At 40.5% G+C, this 22,953-nt stretch overlaps 1 protein-coding gene across 1 annotated transcript; it reads left to right on the top strand.

Annotated features, from left to right (window-relative positions):
- Positions 1-208: 208 nt before the first annotated feature.
- LOC130584265 (sodium/hydrogen exchanger 9B2-like) lies at positions 209-22,633 on the top strand. The gene is made up of 12 exons (XM_057384139.1): positions 209-647; positions 3,610-3,712; positions 4,884-5,064; positions 6,382-6,552; positions 9,196-9,338; positions 11,060-11,187; positions 12,066-12,241; positions 12,773-12,879; positions 14,050-14,199; positions 16,520-16,628; positions 16,785-16,921; positions 17,897-22,633. The coding sequence occupies exons 2-12, from the start codon at positions 3,620-3,622 to the stop codon at positions 18,134-18,136; spliced, it is 1,635 nt and encodes a 544-aa protein (XP_057240122.1). The 5' UTR covers positions 209-647; positions 3,610-3,619; the 3' UTR covers positions 18,137-22,633.
- Positions 22,634-22,953: the final 320 nt, after the last annotated feature.

The following is a 22,953-nucleotide window of genomic DNA, read 5'->3' as shown; positions in this document are numbered from 1 at the left end:
CTTTAAAAAGTCGAAATGCCAYGATGGGAACGACATAAATGTGCTAGTTAGGTGGTTTTGGGGATTGGTTGGGGTTTTTTTTTTATTCTTCTGCCTGCACCAGAGGCACCCAGAGCAGAACCAGCAAGAGCTCCTTCYTCTTTCCTTACACCAAACCTCCGAYTCKTCSAGTGCTGTAGTCTGCRGTAAAGGATGGTGTATAGGCAGCACAGAAAATCCTTCTCGCGTGTATAGGATACGATGAATGTCACGGAAGACTGGCTATGAAAGACACAAAACCCTCCTTCTTTGGGTGCCCTGACAGGTATCCTGAGCCGTGGATGGGCTCGGCTCTGCTCCCACCGATCTGCCAGCTYGGCCCGGGGCCCGTGTGCTGCCTCCTTTCCTGCGGAGCTCCATTCCAGCACGGCTTCGCACATCCCCGGCTGCAGCTGCCGGCACGGGGAAGCTGTGCCCTGGAGGAGGGCCTGGAGCGCCGGCAGCAGCGAGGGAGGAGCAGCCGAGGCTGCTGAGGCTGTTCCAGCGGCACCGCCGCTGCTGAGGGCGCGGGGCGGGGGCTGTCCCCTCACGGACCCGCGCTCGGGGTCGCGCCGCGGAGAGGCCGCGCTAGGAGAGGGACCCTGGCTCCGGTCCCCACTGTGCCCCAGGTGAGTTCTCTGCCCTATTGCAACCCTACTGTGCCCCAGGTGAGTGCCCTAATCCAGCCCCACCGTGCCCCAGGTGAGTGCCCTAATCCAGCCCCACCGTGCCCCAAATGAGTTCCCTGCCCTATTGCAACCCCACTGTGCCCCCAGTGAGTTCTCTGCCCTATTGCAGCCCCACCGTGCCCCAAATGAGTTCCCTGCCCTAATCCAGCTCCGCCGTGCTGCAAGTGAGTTCCCTGCCCTATTGCAGCCCCACCGTTCCCCCAAATGAGTTCCCTGCCCTAATCCAGCTCCGCCGTGCTGCAAGTGAGTTCTCTGCCCTATTGCAGCCCCACTGTGCCCCCGGTGAGTTCTCTGCCTATTGCAGCCCCACCGTGCCCCAAATGAGTTCTCTGCCCTGTTACAGCCCCACCGTGCCCCAAATGAGTTCTCTGCCCTATTGGAGATCTGTGGCCGGAGCGGGGACTTGAGGGAAGCTGATACAGGCTTGGCAGGGAAGGGGTTGCGCCGGGTTTACTTAGCAGCTTTTTGTGGATAATGGTGGTTTGGGTGTTTTAATCGTTATTAATCCGGAGTGCCAGTTGCTGTRATGGTGTTTGTGGTGTTTTGTTTGCTTTGCTTTCTGTACCTTCTGTGTGCAGAACGAGAGCAGCTGAAGCAGCCGGGTGATTTCATAGTATGGGCACGCAGGTGGCTGTCCCTGTCAGTCAGCCCTCCCTCCCTCACTACAAAAGAGCTAAAATGGGAGGATCTAATAAAACCTTTCTGTTTTCAAAACAAGAAAAGTGTATTTTACAGGGAGTCAGTAAAATAAGTCTGTTGCTGGCTGATTTCCATAGGACAGGCCTTCACCCTGAGGTATAAATTCCGCTCAGTGATTTCTTAATCACTGATTTTGTTTGCATGGAAGGTGAAATCTAAAAACCAAAACAACCCCTCCTCCCAAAAAAAAACCCAAAAACAACCCAAACCTATGAACCTCCAAAGACCCACACTAACATAAATACACTAACTACTCATTTTGATGCCGTTGATCCAAAAGGACGGTTCTTGAAAGTAAGTTCTTGATCCTGCTAGCAGGATGAGGACCTGCCACAAAACAGATAAGGACAGCACTATAAGACACCTCATTCACTCCTTGAAACTGTTCCTGTTAAACAGAGAATTCCATMTCCCTGCTTAGTCAATCTTTCCCACCTGCTGCTGTGAACAGTGCTTTCAGGAGCTGGAGCTGTGGCAGGGTRGACTTGCCTTTCTCAGAAGGATTAATGAATTTTGTGTCAACAGCTACGTGATTCCCAGATTGGGGATGTTGCCTGTGCAAAGCTGGATGGAGAACAGTATCCTTCTGTCCTTTGCCTGCACACAAACCAACTACAAAATTATATATATATATATATACATTCCCACATAAACCCTGGGAACTTGGTCAGTGAAGGGAAGGAGGGAGACACTGGTCGGTGTCTGATACTTTCTATTCCACTTAGGGCATGACTGGCATTTGTAAGTTCCCAGTCTCAATGAAAGGATAAAAAAAAACCAAATCAAAAGTACCACTGATACAATTTTAAAAACTCGAAGAACATAACTATTTGGTTCCACAAGTACTAATTAAAAATACAGAAAAGTACTGGAATTTGAGTAAATAAGCACATTACTTGTAAAAAGGGAAGGAAAAAGCAAAAATATTGACTTAGAACATACTGAAAGTGTTTGCCTATAGTTCTGTATTCTTCCTCTTTGACTTGGCCATGCCTCAGACAAATTTCATACCAGAGCATATCAAAGAAAACTTTATAGGTGTTACAAAGGCCCATGCCTTTGTTTATGGCGTCAGTCATTCCCAAATATCAAATATTTAATTTTAAACTTGAGGCTTGATAATTGTGACAATCAGCTCTGACTTACCTCCAACAATTTAGCAAGGGTGGAATTTCTTGGCTCAAAAATTTTGGCTTAACATCACTGGTGTTTTATATGGCCAGAGCAATCTAAAAGACTTGAAGGAATTTAGCTAATGGAGAATATCTCCAGCCTTTGCTGTAACAGAGGACACTGTCAAGCCTTATCTCCAGATATATGTAAGCCCCCCTTGCTGGCTCGCACTTGTGAAGCTACAGTAAACATTTTTAGCAAAAAAACATATGACATACAAAACAGTGCACTGCCATATCTCTTGTTAGAATCTATGGACAAGATATGGACCAGTTAGAGTGAGCAAATACAGTGATAATAACCCAAAACTGACKTGGATCTTATTTCCCACTCTGAGAAGTAGCTCCATGGGATATAATCAGYAAAAAATGTTTAGTCAGACTGCAAGCTGTGAAAAGTCCTGATCTTTTTTCAAACTGGCATCTTCTCTTTCTTAGATCTCAGTCAATGTGTTTTTGGCATCTAAACAGAAGCACTTTCTTTAAATTACTCTGAAAAAATCAACCTGGATCAGTCAGTCTTAAGTTAGGGGAAAAATGTCCCCTCCTGAAGATCTAGAATCCTCTTAGGATTTTAGAAACTATAATTGTTCTAACTTTATTAAATGGTCGCTTGCACTGTCATGTACCCTTTCAAAACTAATGGTCCTGCCACGTGGTGCTGACAGCAAATAACCTTCATTATGTGCTGAAAGGAGGCACAAATAAATAAAGATGTATTACAGCTATACTTTTAAGGAGGAATGAAGAGGTTACCACAGATCATACTGATTTTAGAAATTGGACTTTTTTAAAATTTTTTTTAGTGCTTGAATTTGTAAGCTTAATGCTGTTCTTCTGTTAGTTTCTGTCTGTTTTTCTTGTTTACAGCATACAGAGACACACAAACCCCATTAAATTTGTAATTGGGCTCTGAGGATTTTTTCACCTGATCTATGGGTAAAAGAGAACGTCACTGAGAAGTCGCCCATTTGAAAAAAAAGTGATTATTTGCTTTTCTTTAACATTTCCACCTTTATTTCTTTATTTAGGTTTGCAACTATGGTGAAGGAAGATGATAGAAATGACAGTAAAGATTCTGATCCATCAGTCTATGACAGAAATGGCATGGTTCCCATGCATGAGCAAAGTGAGGTAATTAACTGGAATCGTAAATGCAGTGCTAGTCAGAGGGAATCCTCCTTTTCCTTTCCTTTTTCCTTTTTTTAAGAATGAAGTTCTCAAAAGACACTTAAAAGTAAGCATATAGTATTGTGTGYATCTCATATAGGTATCTGTATAGTACATCTTTATGCACTTGGTGATCACAGAATCATGGGGTTGATAAACAAGTAACTGCACGCTGAAAGCTCATGAGATTTGTGTTCCAGTCACGACTCTGAGTAAGGAATATATWAATATATATGGAAAGAGAGAGAGAGGGAAGAGACAGAAAAATAATCAGAAATGTGGAACTATTACTGGAGAAGGGCCAAACCACATTATAGGCACAATTCCATGTCTGCAGTATGACAATATGTTGACATGAAGAATCATATGGGAAGGTAGATGATTAACTTGTCAAAAATAATGCTAAAAAGAAGTGAGATGCATATCCAAAAATGGTCAAAAAGTGCTTTGGCTATGAATATGGRTAAGTAGATGTACCAGTATAAGAGAACAGCTTCAAGGAACTTGAAGGGAATAACTCCCAGGGTAGTATTTCTCCATCTCTACTTTGACTTACCAGCTTGAGCCTTCCTGCAATGGATCATGTGAGTAATGCTTGTACTAGCCAGCTGTGCTGCTTCTTTCATCTTTGTTTTGTTATTTTGGTTCAAGGCTTTGCAACAGAAGTTATTTAGGAGTTATATTAAACTCACTGTCTCACAGGAATGATGCTGATCATTAACTGTATTGTGAAATCTAGTCTGGAAGCAGAACCTTTTTAAATTGTAGAAAATATTAATAAATGTTTAGTTTTGTACACGAGACAAGCTGAGCCTGGCCTGTTATTATTGTTTCTTCATCAAATATGCAAATATTGTTCCTGCACAGGTGCTATTTGTATTGGGACAGGAGCCTGCCAGTTGCAGATAAAAAGGCAAATGTCTTGCAGTCTCTCACACACAGTCCTTTGTGCCACGCAAAAAAACAAGCACAGAACCAAAAATGCCAAACATACAACAAATCTGGACATTCCTACAGTGGTTATTTAATGCAGCCACCTGTAGGCAGTGCATCTCAGCTGACTTCAGGTCTTGCACACTACTTCAACTACATGCAGTGCCACTTCTGAGGGAGTCTCCMTGTTTTCCTTCTGCAGGGAACAGTAGCAGATGCCAAAATTACTGATGGGAATATACAAACAGAAGAAACTGCTCTCTTGAACCACTGCATTCAGCAACCTCCTGAACCAACAGCAGGCTCTTCAGCACCTGCAAGAACATGGAGGAGAATATTTGCATGTCCTCCTCAGGGTTTACTGGCCCAAAYAGTGACAAATGGTATGTAAGAGAGACAGACTTTAATTAAAATGAGAAATGGCAAATTAATTACTTGCTTCTCTGAATACCCATTGTCCTTATTGAAAATAGTGAATGGAAATATCTGTGTTTTACTTATCACACCATTGTTCAAATGTTTTAGCCAGAAAAAAAACCCAACCGTGAAACAAAGATTTAAATGTACAGTTTTTGTTTCTCTAGTCTCTCTTATGTGTTTACTGTGGTACCTATGTTTTTGCACTGCAAATTGTTTTTATCTGAAGAACGACCTCCTGATTTTTGTCTTGATACCCCAGGTTTGCAAAGAGTCTTCACTACAAGGCAAACTGACTCATTTTGTTTAGTTTCTGCCCTAAACTGAGAGCTCCCAAAAGAAATGCCTGGCTAACCAGTTATTTAAAAATTTTCCTAACAAAAGACACTTTGCGTGTCTTTGACTGCTTCCACAGCCACTTGGAATTCTTAGGCTTTTATGTTTGGAAATCCACCGGTCTTCCCTTTGCCACCTGTCACCCTCAATTAAGATTAAGAAAAATCCAATCTGAACATGCAATACATTTATTCAACGTTTTTTYTTTTCTTCTCCTTCAGTCTTCTGCTTTTTTCTGTATGCATGCCTTTTCTTGTTGGACAACTATAGGAACAGATTTGTGAACCTTGAAAGAGCATAATGTTTTCACACATCTTATGCATTCACTTACTGTTCCCATAATATTTTTCACGATTTTTCCCCCTCTGTATTATCCTCCTGTGATTGCTGTATYAAGGGAAGTACCTGTACTCCAGATGTCCAGAGACATGGCCCTCCTCAGAATTTTTTTCCCAGGGATAACAGTGTATTGCCCAAACACATTCAGCCAAAAAATTATGCATCAATTGTTTTAAAAATTAGAYTGGAGCTGCAGTCATCAGCTTGAAGATATGCCAGGCCTTTCAGCAGCAGATTTTACTGTGGTTCTGAGGTAGCTGAAGGAAAATAAATGAATGCAAGATAAGTTAGTGAAAGTGTTTGCTTTAAGTTTGGAACCAGTGAAGTGCTTGTCACAGCCCACCAAGSCTCACTAAATTCATTTTCATTTCTAATGATGTTCCTGTTACCAATTTTGAAGTATTTTAGCACCTGTAAAATCAGACCTTCAGTTTAGGGACCATCAAAGATTCATTGCACTGTTACRATTAAACTRATTTTTAAGGTAAGTAATTTTATTTCTAAAGCTCATGGTAACTTTTTTCTGTAATAGAAAAACAAATGTGATCTAACAAAAAAGTTGTTTCTGGGAGATGCTTAAATATGAATTATTTCTTATTCTGTTTCAGTTGCATTCGYGGTCCTGTTTTGGGCTGTGGTTTGGTCCATAACTGGGGCTGAGAGTCTCCCAGGTGGAAATCTGTTTGGAATTATGTTAATTTATTTCTTTGCTGTCATYGGAGGTAAAATTTTTGGATTCATTAAAATAGGAACACTACCCCCTCTCCCTGCTCTTCTGGGTAAGATATTCTTCTTTCTTTTCTTCCTGCATTTTTTGTATTGTTTAAACCATCAGGCAATAACTGTATGGTAGACATGTTTGGATTGGGAACAAACAAAGTGTGTCACACTCAAAATCTGTATATTTTCCAAATGACTTCTTGTGGTCCTCTCTGAAAAGGTGCAAAATTCCCCAGACTGGTTCAGGTGAAATTGTTRCTGAGGCTCTCTTCTTAATTCTTTGTGGGTCAGAGAACTGTATGYCTACAGACTCAAAATTTATTGTCCTTCATATCTTTCTGTCAGAGTTACTTAATAATAACACCAAACAGCAATCTTAATCTAGATATMATTTTACAGTAGAATCGTTATTTTGTTGCAAAATTATTGCTGAGCTGTTTCATTAGTATCTTACACAATGAAAACATTTTCCAAAGGGAACATTACAGGAATTCCCCGCTACTGGTAGTCCAGAGGATTTCATTCTTCTCCTTCCTTTATCTCAAGATAATGGAAACCTGAGAAAATAAATTCACAAGGAGTAATTCTTCTGCAAAGAGTTGTTCTCATTCATTCATAATTTTTTTTCACATCAACATCCTATTTTATTTTACACAGAAATGCAAAATAGAAATGGGAGATGAAAGTAATGGTAATTCTGACATCTTCAGAATTTTTCCAGGTTTCTTTCCTAGAGGAGATTTTATATTTGCTTTGATCTGTACAATATTGAGGAGTGCTGTGATGTCAGCGAAGTTGGAAATGAGACTCCAGGTTCTTCCAACGAGCTGTATCCTGTCTCCTCACTGTGCTCACTGCACAAATGAGTAAAGCTGTTGGCAGACAGTAAAACTCCGTGGCAGAGGGGGTCTGTAGAGCACAGGTGTGAATTCTGTGATTCTGCACAGCTGCTGTTGTGCCTCACACAGGAGCTCTGTGTGCGGCTCCGTCCAGGCAGCCTGTGTGCTCTTGCTCTGCTTGGTTTCACCACAGAGAAAGAATTCAAATGAGAGGAGGGAAGTTTTGCATATGGCTTGCAAGCCTGCAGCAATATGAGCACAGAATGTCACATGCAGGRAGCCTGCCCTTTCTAAGTAAACATCCCCCTTAAACAAATAAAAGTATCTCTGACCATTTGGATTCTGTTTCTTTGGGAGTTTTTTAATTACATCTGTATCTGAAAATTATGAGTTGAGCATGAAACTGCTTGTCAGACAGGTAATGCWGGACAACAGAAACATCAGCATGACAGCACATGTCTGTTGAGTTCATTGTTCTGATCCCAGTGTTTGAGGAAAACTTGAGAATCTATGACTCAGAAGACAAGATAGACTATGTCTTTGAATATTCTGTTTTTACATTAAATATACAAACTTTGTGCTCTTGCATGCCTTTAACCTGCTTTTGCCAGGTGCAGTAGAGTGTAGGGTGGTTGGCTGAGCACTTAAGCCCCTTATAGTGGGCCTCTGTTTTGCTGAAACAGCCACATAGTGTATTTTAGGGTTTTCTGCAGCARGCAGCATGGAGCAGATGAGTGAAGATACCCTTTGAGCTGGACATTTTTATGTTAAGTACTAGATCAGGGTAGTTTCTGTGACTTGGACCTCATGCAAATATTGCAAAAAGCATGTGATCATAGTGCTAGCCTGATATAATTGTCATGAGGTACCCCAGATTAATTAATACACTGKTTTTTTTCCAAGAGGTGGTGGAAAGAGCAGTGTCTGAAAGTTTAGAGTGTCTTGGGACAAGTCAAGTTCACAGTCAGGGCTCACACCAAGCTGGGACCAACTTGTGCACAGTGATTTGTTYATTTTTGTTRGGGTTTATTTTTTGTTTCCTGTTTCTAAACATGACTAATACAAAATTATACCACAAAAATGTATCTTTGAATCATCAGGACTCACAATCTCTGTAGATCTGTACTTAAGGTCAACTTTTCCTGTACTTTTCCATAGCCTTCCAATGCTATGGCTTCACTAGCTTTTCAGGAAGCCTCTGATTTGACAATTTTACTAATATTTGCAAAAKATTTTATCTTGCAAGTAGCTTAAATAGAGGATAAGACAAAGTTTCTGATTTCCCTTCCTCTTTTTGCCCCCTCTTTGTGTAAGAGTCTCATTGCCACAGCACTTTAAAATGTCCAATTACAAGCTGGTTTAGATTGTATTTCTCAATGAATGCAGCATTATGGTTCCTGTGATACCTGCATTTYTTACACATGAGAGGATTTTTAACAATTCCCAACTTCTGAGATAAATACACAATATTAGATGATCTTCCTATTTTTATGTTAAAACAAGCTAACAAGAAAAAAAATCCTAAAGGATGCATAGCATCTTTGCTTATTGTAAGTATGACATGCATCTGGTGAGCAAAGGCAAATTCTTTTGACTCAAACTAAAGCTGTGTATTAGCACCCTGCTGATTTATTAACTGGTGACCTGGTATGTTCTTAGGCCACTTTCACTGAATTAAATGTGTTTATCTCTTTTCATGCATCAATCCCATTGTTAAAATGTGGTTCATAATTCARAATACACATTGTTTCTTTTTCTCTCACAAATACGTGACTTGTCTGTTTTTAAGAGTGCTATGCAAGATTTTCTCATGCAATAGAAAAAGAAAATAATTTGACAGGAGCTTATTTGCTTTCATTTAAGGGATGTTACTTGCTGGTTTCTTAATCCGCAATACCTGGTTCATCAGTGACCTTGTCCAGATAAASCTACGCTGGTCTGCAGCACTGAGGAATATTGCCCTTTCCATTATCTTGACCCGAGCAGGACTCGGCCTGGATGCAAAGGTATGGCACCAGCCATTTGCATGAGGGAGAATACACAACAATTATCAGAAAATCTGAATAACTGATTCATTTTAAARTATTGAACTGCTCAGTCTTGGAGCATCTGCAGATTAGATTATTACACAAAGCATAGTTCCTATGTGTATGTTAATATTGGCAGTTGGACCTGTACAGTAGGCAAGCAGTCCAAAAAAACCTGAATAAAACTTTTTTTTTTTTCTTATTTTCATTTCCTGAATTTTGTGAGCAGCACAAATTGAGAATGTATGCTCCGTCATGATCTGTCAGGAAGAGTACACTTTCTGAGAAACYCCCTGTCAGTTTGCACTGAAAAACTAAAGTAATGGAAGGGATCCCCCGTCCTTGAAAGAGAATGCTTTTGTGTGGACAGAAATCAAAAAAACTCAACCAAAAAAATGTAAACCCTCTGTGAATTTTTTTACTTTTTTTAATCATCACCATTTTAATGCAAATGGTAATTGCAAGTATGGGTCCTCCTGCACTACTGAAACAATAATTCACATCACAATGAAGCCCATAACAGTCCTGTGAACAAARAATAGTCTCTGCACCCTGCAAAACATGATATTCTATAAATTTATGAAGGCAAKGTTTTGCTTATTAAAAATGAGCTGGCTGAAGTAAAGCTGTAGCATACTGGCCCCTACCTGGTCAAGGAACCACTTAGAGTTAATATAAAACTTAGGTAAAGTACAGGTAGATTAGAAYATCTAAACTGATTTTTCTTAACCAAGAAAACCTAGAGTTGCCAATGCTTCAGTTATTTAGGAAARTAAGGTTTTTTCAATCGTGAAAAATGTCCATTTTCAAATATTATCAYCATCTAGTTTTCCAAGACATTGAAGCTGTATGAGCAGGTGTGTCGTTAAATGCAGCTTGGATGCCCAGTTCTGTGAGATTGCATTTGTTTCTATTTCATGACAAATGTTCTTGCTGAGGGAACTTCATTTTTGACTCATTTTTCTTCCATGTGGTTATGAAACTGTAGTTTGGACTCTCTGTGTGGCAATGCTTGGATGCAGTTACAATTGTTCCTCATGTAATTGAAACCATAAAGACAAAGAAGTCACTTTCTCTGCTCAGCCCTGTTTATGCTGGGATAAACTGGARTGGTAAAAAGTAGAACTCATTGGGKTTTTTTTWAWWWTWTTTTTTATTCCATGTCAAAATTAGGGACCTGTCCTAGCAGACTCATGCTTGTGRCTAATTAAAGATAGCTGTTACAAGTAAATATTCCAGTTTGGWTTTTTTTAAGTTGCTGAGCCAAAAGGAGCATAACCTCTGAATATCAAGCGAGAGACAGCTGAAAGATGCTTGTCTCCTTATACCAAGTTTATGCAGTTCTACAACATTTCATGATTTGTTCATAGATTTTGGAAATCATTTTTGGGGGTGCTCATGCAGCTTCTGGGATTATAGATAAAATYTTTTGTGGATGGAGCAAATAAGAAGAAGCCAAACAGAATTTTCTGTCATTCCTTCCTGTGTCTTACAGGAGGCTTGTCAAACCTAGATTCACTGCCATACTTGAAATTTTATATCTGAATTGAGTTGGGTTTGGGCCTATCTCTGGCTTAGGCCACGTCAGGTCCTATGATGCAGCTCAAACAGGATTCTTTAATAAAACCATATCAGATTGTAAATGTTTTTCCTCTCTGTCAAGCCAAGGATATTGAACTCTGGTGCCTKTATTATTGCAGGCTCTCAAGAAGCTCAAAGGCGTGTGTTTACGGCTTGCTTTCGGACCATGCCTCTCAGAAACCTGCACAGCTGCTGTCCTTGCCTACTTATTCCTGCRTTTGCCATGGCAATGGGGATTTATATTAGGGTAACGTACTGCCTTTTCTTCTTTTTCCAACTTCACTGACAMAAGTGCCTGGTTTTGGGCTGCAGCTGAATGGTCCAAGTGTGGATAGTTCTCTATGCCAAGGAAAACCTCAGTTCAATGCCAGTTGAGARGCTGTGCTTGGCCTCTGTGGTCTTTTGCTTACCATTTATGTCTGTCCCTGTGGCTCATTTAAAGGTCACATTTTCAGGCTGCATCATGACTCTTCTGTGTTCTTGACCTGAGCACTTGAAGAAGGAAGAAGGATGGTGCAATCCCTGAGTCTTGAACCACAACACAGGGGGCCTTTAGGGACAGAAAATTRTATCACCATTTGGAGAGTCTTCATACTGGAATTCAGCACTTCCTCACAGACAGATGCACATGGGAGAGCCTTCCTGTCACAAGTCAAGGATGAGGATATGGCATGGTATATTCTAGAGGAATGTGCTTGAAGAGAAGACCTTTTCCAACTAGTTCTGTCTAAATTGGCGGACTTGGTCCAGACCTATTTACTAGAACAGGATGGGTGAACTCCTTCTCTGACACACATCGAGTTTTGTGAGAAGAATATGGGCTGCTGAGTCATAAGMATGTCTAGACCAGGTTTCTAAATGGGACAATCAAGGTGTCTATCAGGGACTGACCTGCAGTGTAGACTCCAGTTTTAGTCTGTGGAGCCCATTACTTTTAAAGTTATTGAGTTGAGCAGAAAGTAAGAGCTGCCTGCAGATCTGCATAGAAATATCCCTGCTTGTAATTAGAGGGCAAAGTTTAGGGAAAATACCTTCCATAAACATCTGTTTATTTATATTTCAGMAGAATTAAGGTCAGAACATTTTGCAGTTTTTTAGTTCTTTTTGAGACCTATGTGTTTTCAGTTTTGTTCTAGGTGCAGTCTCCCCTGCTGTGGTGGTTCCCTCAATGCTGATTTTACAAGCTGGGGGATATGGGGTGGAGAAAGGTGTTCCAACTTTGCTAATGGCAGCTGGCAGCATTGATGACATTCTGGCTATCACAGGCTTCAACACTTGCCTTGGGATGGCTTTCTCCTCTGGTACGTTGGTTAATGTGTACACAATGAAATGCAGAACAGTGAAGAAGAATGTGTGCTTTTTATGGCTAATCAGTTTGTAAWTTAATGGCATCTCCTTATAAAATTCATGTATAGCCTTAAATCCTGAGATGGAAATTACCCATGTTCAAAAGTTAGTATAAYGTTTTCAGCTCTTAGTGTGGGTCACAATAACTTTCAGAGAATGTTTTTTGCTGACTTCACCCTTAGCTGCCAAGTCTGATCCCTGCATGCCCAACATCATGCTTTGAAATTTCACTGGGTTTGGCAATGTTCTTGCAGTGGCTCTTTCTCTGACTTCTCTTGCACTTTCTTGGCATGAGCTTTCAGAAAAAGAAAGTTGCACCATCCAGTTCTTTCAGGCCCATAGGTTCCCTCCTGAACTCCTTTGCCCCAAATAACTTAAAGTAATTAATTCCACTGTCCTGAAATCACTCTCATAGGTCTAGAGCATGGTTTGAGTGAAAGGTCTGTGTATGGCTCACTGAACCTGTTTTTCTTTTGCCAAAATAGGTTCCACTCTGTACAAYGTGCTCCGTGGAGTGCTGGAGGTTGCTGTTGGCATAGCCACTGGGGGAATTCTGGGAATGTTTATTCGATATTTCCCAAGCCATGATCAGGTAAAAACCCAGTAAAAATAAAAYCCCACCTTTTTGTAATAAAGAGATTCTTTGCTAAGGGATTGTTTTCTTTAGTTATTCATTTCCAAGCTTCCTGTGAAGCTGGTTTTAGGGAAAGCTTTTTACAGTGCTAGCAGCTTCCAGATTGCAAAACTTATCAAGTGARGATGTGTTTTATAGTTGTTTACTTATCTACTGCACCAATAAAAATGTATGATCTCAGAGTCCTTCCTGATGGAATTTTGGAACCCAGCTCACCATTCTGCTCTCCTTGAAGGTACTGGAAATGTCCACAYGTAAAAGAGGAAGGGTCTGATACCCATTTCAGACAGTAAAATAATAATTTATTAGATTGATGTATGACACATTGACTTCTTTAAGATGTATCCARTAGGCCTAAAATTAAAAATTAATAAAGCAGATGCATTGGAGATTTTAAGTGATTGATCATTAGTATTAATCATCATTAGTGTAATTTGAATGTGCTGCTTTCCATAAAAACTGCATTTATAGAAAGTGGTAGATGAATTTTCTATCAATGGGTAATTAAATTAACAGAAAATTGTAAAAGAAAGCCGATACATTCAGGACTATGAAAATCAGTATTCAGACCATCTGCGGCCCCCAGTGGCACCAAATTTTCTTATTAAATAACGTAAGAAGTATGATAGAAGAGCTGAACAGATAGAAATTAGGAACAATGGTAGATAACTGTCTGCTGTGAGACTGAAATGAAATAAAACTAGAGCATTCCTGTCCTTAAAAACATTTGGTGGCAAAGATTTCACCTTTTRTTGGATAAACTGTAGTAGTACTTGACTGCACAGGTAGAAAATCCTGCTGTCAGGATTGAGGCAGAGCTGCTAGAACAGAGCATTATGTTCCTTGTGATAAAAAAAAAAAAGCCTATTGGCAGTAACGTTTTGGATGGGCAGAGGAAAGAAAACATTACACTTTCAAAATTTGTATTCCTGGGAATTAATGTCCAAAAAAAGAAATCCTTCATCCAACTGAGCAGTTCAARTCTCGCTTGAAAGCTTWAATTCCTTCAAAATGATTCATTTTTATTTTTCTTTTCAAGTTTTTATTTTCAAAATTAACTGGAGTAACTTTTTTCCTTGATTTCTGAACGAAACTTACGTTTTTGTTTGTCTGTCTCCTTGGCTGCAGGCATCTCTGGCATGGAAGAGATCATATTTTGTACTTGGACTGTCCATGTTTGCTGTTTTTGGCAGCATCTACTTTGGCTTCCCTGGATCAGGAGGGCTCTGCACGTTAGTCTTAGCTTTTGTTGCAGGTGTGGGATGGTCTGATGAAAAGGTGAATKTTTATATAAGAAGCATACCATATCTAAAGTTTGGTGAATGTACAGCCTGACAGGAGCTTCAACTTCTGTGAGGAGAGCTAATGGTCTATTTGTGATGTGTTAGAGGGTGTACAGATTTAAAAAACAAACAAACAAAAAACCCACCAAGCAGCACATTTTGCATTCATTTTAGGAGTCCTTAGCATTTACCATGTCAGAAGGTTACCATGTATGTCAGTAGATATCAATACAGAGCCTGGCATACTGATAGAAAAAAGCTCAGCTTTTCTTAGATACTTYAAGCTATGTGACAGAGACTTAGTTGTGAAGGCACTTGACAGTAGCAATCCAAAGCTTTTAATTCCCAGCCCTGTGAGTGTCCATACACAGTCACKTCATGGTAAAATTTACAAATGGGTATCCAAGATACAGCTGTGGACCTGGCCTGAGTACCCTGCGGGTTTGTTCCCTGTGCTTTGGGAGGGGGTGAAATGAAAAACAGTCATTAATTGTCCACTCTCACCTATCCCAAATCCCAGCTAGGGTAATTTGAATAATTTAGAGAGCAGGGTGTGCACAATAAATGATGATGTAAGACCATACAAAAACCATAGAAAAGACTGCTTTTCAGTAACTTTCTCTTGGTGCTAAGCCTACTTCATCTTATGCTGCTGCCCCACTGCTTTTCTGTGCCTGCCTATGTCTCACTGCCTCTTTTATTTGATACCATCTACATTTAATGTTTTGAGGGCATCTTTCTCTCCACCGCTGTAGCATTGTGACATTCAGTAGGAAAAAGGTAAGGACCAGATATAGCAGAGTCCATGACATTATCCCCATGTAGACCCTGACTTCACTGAGATCTCAAGGTTTCTTACAACTATGAAAAGAAACTATGATTGTCCACTTTTAAAGCATGAAAAATTCTTCTTGAGACTTAACTAGTTAAGGATATTACAACTGATCAAGCTCTCTATTGAAAAGCTTTTCAACTGTTTCAGGAGGAAGGACCTTGAAAGAGTAATGCAGTCAATAAAGGCTTAGTTTAAATTCTCTTGATATGTGAATGAAGCTTCTTGGCCTTAAATATATTGATGTCAAAGGCCTCAGGTGTTTTTTCTCAGATAGAGCCAGACATGTCTGCCTGCTGTGTACTCAGTACATTACCAAGGTTTTCCTGCTGAGCTTCTCAAAGGCCATGGCCTCCCACTGTCTGTRGTGGAAGGCACTTGGCAAACATTGTCTACAGACAATGAACATTGTACCTATACCCAGAACAGTTAAATGGGTGGTAAACAGGCTGAAACCTGTAAAGAGGGGTTTTCAATTTTTTGTTGTTTTTCTTTAAATTTTGCCAGAAATGAAAAGGGTGGAATAACAAAGAGAAATTAGGCAAATTATGTTTAGAAGTATGCATATTTACACCTCATTTTCTTTAAGGTTACAGAAGTTTTTGTATGACAGTAACCTACCATTCCATTGACTGAAGAGCAAGAGGTGTTGCAGGACCAGTCCCACAGAGAAYACCAAGGACAGGATGGGTCTAGGCCCGGACTGATTATTAAGTGACAGAGCACTGCACTTATATTTTCCACACACTCCAGCCTGAAAGTTCATCTGCTATTGTAGAACCCACTTAATTAAAAGACAAGTGATATTTGATATAATGTGTACCTTTTCATATAAGTGGAAGATTCCTGTTTATCCTGGCAGCAGTCGTTTTAGGAAAATTGTGGAAAGTTCAGATACGAGGAGAAAAGATGGTTTTGCCTTTGTACAAGACATAGCAGTGGAAAGTTCAGCACTTGTTAGTGGTATGTGATTTCAGACTTGCTCAGGCTAACTTTGCTGCTGCTGACCTGAAGAGCAGCCTCTGACTGAGTGCAGCATRACCAGAGTTAGGTCATGACTGAAACTTGGGAGAGTCTGACTCKGTACAGCTACAAATGAAAGAACATGTTTAAGCATGCAGTTTCCAAAGGCTCAGACGCTTCATGGCAAAGCTGTTGAAATTACCTCTTTCTAAATACTGAAAATCAACAATGATTTATTTTCCTCYTCTTCTCTGAAAACTGCTCTGTTACTGTTTGAACATCAGTGCTTTTTATTTCTCTTTTCATGGCATCAAACCCTTATTTACTAGGAGAGGTAGACACAGTCTGACCTTCAAAAGGTGTGCAACTGATTTTGAATCTTTTAGTATTACTCAAAGAGGGAGGAGCAATTCTGGACAATTTTTATGAAGCATTTTCACTTTGTCCTATGATTACTTAACTCTTGTGTCTATTGGCCATCTTTTTGTGAATTTACAGATTGGTTTTGTTTTCATTGCAGAGGGAAATAGAAAAGATTGTGGCAATTGCATGGAATATCTTTCAGCCTTTCCTTTTYGGTTTAATTGGAGCAGAAGTGTCTGTTACATCTCTTAGGCCTGAAACCGTTGGTAAGGTCATTCACAAATTATGCAGTTTTCATTACTGGCTTTGCAAGAATCTCTGTAAAGAAATCTAAAACATAGCAGACTATGGCTGACCCAGAAAACTCAAAATCCCGAAAGCACCTGTGCACAAAAATACTGAGAAGTGTTTGTCTGTTGCAGGGTTCTGTGTTGCTATATTAGGCATTGCCCTAGTTGTGCGAATCATAGCAACATTCCTGATGGTGTCTTTTGCTGGGTTTGATTTCAAGGAGAAGGTATTTGTCTCACTGGCATGGATTCCTAAAGCCACAGTCCAGGTAAACAATCCAACCTCACTTTCACTSCAGGCTAAATGTATTTCCTTAGCAAGGCTCCCTGTAACTAGCACAGCAGTAAACAGGACTAGATTCAATCTCAATGTCAGCAGGGTGTAGTTTATTGACAGTTCATATTCTAAAACACTCTAAGTCTGCTTGAAAAGTGTGTGAAAAACCTTTTATGTGCAGGTATTTTGCTTGCATCCTGGGTTTACTCTTAACAATGACAGTGAATTGTACATACACCACAGGAAATTTAACTCAGCCTTTGCTGATTGTGCTGCCTTCATACTGATTCTCAGAATCCTCAAAACAAAGGTAAAAGCATTTCTCTCTTATACATGAAGTGTCTGCAAGGACAGTCACATCAAAGACTTGGAATGTGTTTCAGTTTGTGATCATTTTGGTAAGGAGTAGTCTGAGAGCCATATTAATAGAGATGTCTCAGGCTGGCTACATTCCTGCTCCTTTATTTTCTGTGATTGTCAAGTCATTTAGACCTTGCCTCAACAGCATGATTACTTGCAAACAAAAGTTAGCATTCAAAACAGGAGGAAGGCTTATTACATGATTAGTGAATTAAATTTTCAGAAGCTGCTACTAGTTGACTATTGTCAGGATRCATTCTCAAAGTGGCATTTTAACACCTGCAATACACAATACAGTGGCCCATTTCATTAATCATACATTCTCCAGAAATGAGGATAAAATGGCAGCTAAGCAATGTTCTTCACAGGAGGAAACCACCCAGATAAACTCATTAGCTCAGGAAATTCCAAGCGTAGCCAAGTGAAAATAGTTCTCATAGATGTAATATAATACTTACTTTGCTATGTATGGTCAAGGAATGAATGGGTTGAATGTACTAAAAGTGTCAAGTTTTTGTGAAAAGTTGACTGATGATAGGTCCCCTTTTTTCCTCATTCAGTGCTAAAGATAATTTGCTCCATCTCAGAAATGTTTTCTTTCCTGCAGGCTGCAATAGGTTCTCTTGCCCTGGATACAGCAAGACGACATCAAGATGAGCAACTGGAAAAGTATGGAATGGATGTACTGACCGTAGCTTTCTTGGCTATCTTGATCACTGCTCCAATTGGAGCCCTGGTTATTGGCTTGGCAGGCCCCAGACTTTTGCAGAAGGCTCAGACAAATAGCARGGAGGATGAGGAAGGTGCTGAGGTTGGAGAAGAGGCCGAGACCTGTGAACCTTCGTAAGACAGACACCTACAGCAGTCTGGTCCTTCAACCCTGACACTTCTGTGGAGCAAACACGGCATGTCTCTAATCTTGCTGGAAGCAACTAAAGCTATCAGTTACCCCTGCTATTTTTAAAGCAGTCCTGGTGGAGTTCTGTAAAATATTTGTATGTGATGATGGTGCCTTGAGATGAAATAGCTGAAAATACAGTGAATAAGATGGCCTGGCAGTGAGTCACTGAGAAGTTGGAAGTCAGCAGTTACTAGGAATGTGTGGGTGATGAGGCCAGAGAGAGGGTCAGAATTGTTCAAACATGGAGTGGAGTCATGAARTGGAAAAGAAACAGGAGAAAGTGGAGACTAATGTGAATAACTTCTTGATGGTTGAAACTGGGCTATGAGATGACAAGTTCAACAACTCAAAGAAGGCAACTTCCAAGTAAGAGACTGCTGACATAGAGTGAATGAGTCCTGCCATGGGTTGGTGATTCCCTTYCCTTTTTCATTTGTGTTCTAAAACTTGCCTTTTCCTATTACTGTTGTTCCTCACAGCTRATGCACTCCATTGTTTCTTTGAGGGACTGTTGGCTCCGGCCGTAGCAAGGAATGGCAAGTGGTACTTACATGCTCAGAGAGGCAGTTGGGCATCATGGACTGGGGTAATACAGGTATTGATGCTGGCAGAAAAAAAGATGGAGCTTGAAAATGGGGTGAGGGTTGTGGGATAGCGATAAGGACTGGGAGAGAGTTGTATGGGATTGGGATGGCTGCTTCTTTGCCTGTACCTCAGCCTTCACACAACATGTCAAGGGAGAAATGCTGTCCCACAGGGAGGAGTACCTCTGTTGATGAAAACCCTGCTTTTGCCTTTTAGCTGTGGTGCCTCTTGACAGATGCCAGCAGATCTGTCTTCCTCAGCTACATTTTGTACTAGTAACCAGCTCCAAGTAAGTCGTTACTAACTCCATTCTGAGGCTGAGACMTGGGTCAGTAGAGCATCCCTCAGAAACTGGAAGTTACTTTGTTATTTTTGGAATTGTGCCTTTAAGTGAGGTGGACAGGACCCTCCTGCAGATTCCTATGCTACCACTGAACTCATTTGATGTGATACTGTGTAGAATACATTTGATGTGTCTAGATTTCCATATTAGTAAGAACTAATCATCTCTATTTTAACTTTTACTTTTTTAATATGCAAAACAAAAAATGTAGAAAAATACTTCTAACTACTTAAATACTTCTAATGTTGACACTGCACTATTTGCAGTGTATTATATGCCTCTGTATCCAGATGAGCTGTATACAGATCAATGTGCATCCCTTTGTAAAAGCCTTCCTCTCCAAGCAGAAAGAGTTCACAGCCTGCGATTCCAGCATGGTGATAAAAATACCARGAAATTCTTTGGTAAGTTTTTCCCTAACAGTTGTCAAGTGCATTTTTTTTTCCTATACACACTGCAGTTCTCTCTGCTTCCTCAGGAATGTACCATCTTTAGTTCAGTTCCAGTGTGTCTCCTGGCCTGCAAGGAAGATACTTTCAAACCACTTGATGGGTTTGAAGCTGAAGCAATGGTTAAGGGTGCTGTGCTTGGTCATTACTGTGTCATCCCTGGACTTATGTGCCTATTCTGCCTACTTAACATGCAGTCCTGGTGTCCTCTGGGCTCAGTATTGGGTCCAGTCCTGCTCAGTATTTTTACTGATGATCTGGATGAGGGGATCAAGTGCTCCCCCAGTAAATTCATGGACCCCACCAAGTTGGGAGGGAATGTGGATCTGCTGGAGGGGAGGAAGGCTCTGCAGAGGGATCTGGACAGGCTGGATGGATGGGCTGAGGTCAGCAGGATGAGGTTCAACAAGGCCAAATGCTGAGTTCTGCCCGTGGGTCACAGCAAGCCCAGGCAGTGCCATGGGCTGGGGACAGCGTGGCTGGGAAGCTGCCCAGGGGAAAAGGCCCTGGGGGTGCTGGTGACAGCAGCTGAATGTGACACAGCGTGTCCCCAGACCAGGGCAGGGATTGTCCCTCTGTACTCAGCACTGCTCAGGCCACACCTCAAGGGCTGTGTCAGTCCTGGGCCCTCACTGCAAGGACAGGGAGGTGCTGGAGTGAGTCCAGAGAAGGGAAAGGAGCTGGGGAAGGGTCTGAGAGAGCACGAGTCCTGTGAGGAGGGGCTGAGGGAGCTGGGGTTGTTCAGCCTGGAGAAAAGGAGGCTCAGGAGAGACCTCATCACTCTACAGCTCCCTGACAGGAGGCTGTGCCAGGTGGGGATCGGCCTCTTCTCCCAGGAAACTGTGACAGGATGAGAGGACTGAGGCTTAAGCTGTACCAGGGAAGGGTTAAGTTGGACTTAAGGAAAAATTTCTTTGCAAAAGGGATTGTTAAACAGTGCCATGGACTGCTCAGGAAGGTGGTGGAATTGTCATCCCTGGAAGTGTTTCAGGCAAGACTGGGCATGGCACTTAGAGCCATGGTCTAGTTTACGTGGTGGTCATTGATTGGATTCAATGACCTCAGARGTCTTGTCCAACTTCACTGATTGTATGATTCTGTGCAATAGGTGTGGTTTTAATAGGAGGTTAAGTATTTGAAAATTGTAAACCTAACTGCCAAGATGAGGGAAGTGTTCAGTTCATCAGTGACTGTCTATAAAATAGTTCTATTTAAGCAGAACTTACAGGARTTCACTTTTTCATGAAGTTTTATAAAAAATTAGAATCCTCCCACAAGGATCACTATGCCAAATTTGGAATCTGTTCAATGACAGAAATGTGGTGATGTAAGAATTACAGCCCTTTAAATTTGCACACAACCTTAAGTACAAAAGCAAACTCCAATGAAGAGTCCTTGTTCACGATAGCCTGTAATACTTCCTCACCAGCAGAACAGCATGTCATAAATGGGATTTACCATGTTTCCTTAACCTCAGTGCACTCTCAATTATACCTTACATCACTACCACCATTGTGAGTGCCTGAATAATCTGTACCAATGAAAAGTGTCATCTGTTTTGCTAATCTAAATGTGATTGAATCAATTTTTCTTTCCCTGCCATTTTATCTGGGTATTTCTTACGAGATCCCTTTTCCCCAGCTTTTATTAAATCTTTAAAAAAAAATCAGGTTGAAGCTATTACATAGAYCTGCAAATCTAAAATTAAAAGCTTTAATGCTTTATAATGTTCCTTTTCTTAACTTCCAGAAAGGAAGAAAACACTTGCATCTTTTCATTAAAGGATATGTTATATTAGGACTAAGAACCTAAGAGACTGAGTTTTTTATTTAGTATCATGACAATTTCAGCTGCTTTWAAATAGCAGTTAACTTTAAGAGACTCGATTTTACTTTTTATCACAGATAGTGTGGGTTAATCATAACATTCAAGACCACGTCCCTCTCAACAAGATGACATGGGAATCATTAATGAATAAGGCAGAAATTCAAGCCACTAAAATCATTTTACCATGGTAGTCTCTGACTTGCAGGAAATAAAATCAGAGCACAGTGTGCAGTAACTGATAACCACAGAGTCCCACTGTCATGCAGACGTAATCACAGGCATARTGTGGGGGAACTCTGAGCATGCTGTTCCAGAAGGTTCACAAGAACCTCTGCAGCAGAAAGATCTGACAGCAGAAAGTGTTCCCAGCAGCCAACATCCGGATAAGTTACAGCAGGCAGYATATGGGAAAAGACAGAAATTGGCCATCTGGAAGCAGGGAGTCACACAGGCCAGGAGATGTGGTGATAATGTGATTATAATCACTGCTTACTCTCTYTTTTGCAGCCAAATGGAGCTTTTTATGGAATTTAAACTGAAGTCTAAAATTAACTGAAACAGCCATGATGTAATACAACCACAAAATGTTGGATGACAGTTTCTGCAACTTGCTTTTTAAATAGAGTGCAACAGATCAAATTTTTGGTCAACTGCACTTCAATTACATTTACTTTGTCTAGTAGTTGCCCAGAGTCAGACACCTTTCTCTAAATCTGTTTTACAAGTTTATTTGTAGCCTATTACAACTATGTTCAAAATAATAATGAAAAGAAAGGTAAACATTGCTGTTCTTGTAGAGTAAATAGGTGTCACAACACACCAACTTCAGTTTCCCCAGATTTTACATACAGACTGAAGACCTGGTCCTACTACATCAGTTCTGGTCTTCATTAGYATTCAGGGCAAATTTATTCCTTTGTGTGGAGCTTCCCAATTAAAGAAGTCAGGTAATTGGTTCAACTTGCTCAGTTGGTGGTGAGATTCTGGGCTGTACAGGCACTTCAGCTTTTAGYTGTCTGTCTCTGTAGACTTTCGATAGATAATTTAAACAGATTAGTAAATTCTTTGAGATTTTCTATAGAAAGTTCYGTGGACATGAGACAGCATTACCTTGACAGATTTTGAAATGCAAAGAAAACAAGGATTTATCTTGCTGGTGATTCTCATTGTATTATTATCTAGTGGAAATTACTAAAATGTCCTTTCAGTAGAGGAACTGTGACGTGCTCCTGCAACACTACAAATTCCCTTATAGACATAAGCACAAAAAAACTGTTCCTATTATCCTACAGTCACATTTGTAGATAGTTTAACAACAGTCTAAGAGCAGGGAGCGAGAAAAAAATAACTACATAATCAAGCTGTGTTAAAGATGGAGTCAAGAGGTTAAACCTTACACTGTCCTTCTCTTCCAAGAGCTATTTGAGAGAAAAAAAAAAAAACAATGTTGGTGTATTACTCAACGTTAACAAGATTTGTCCCAATTTAACAGGTTCAGTTTTGGTTTCAGAGGAAACCAAACTATTTGAATACAAAAGTACCCTGATAAAAGCTGGAAG

Source organism: Malurus melanocephalus, unplaced genomic scaffold, assembly GCF_030028575.1.
Source record: "Malurus melanocephalus ecotype Western Australia unplaced genomic scaffold, MMel_1.1 scaffold_688, whole genome shotgun sequence".
In the NCBI taxonomy this organism is placed as follows: domain Eukaryota; kingdom Metazoa; phylum Chordata; class Aves; order Passeriformes; family Maluridae; genus Malurus; species Malurus melanocephalus.
Note: the sequence above shows the minus strand (reverse complement) of the source record. Positions and strands in the feature narration are given on the sequence as shown.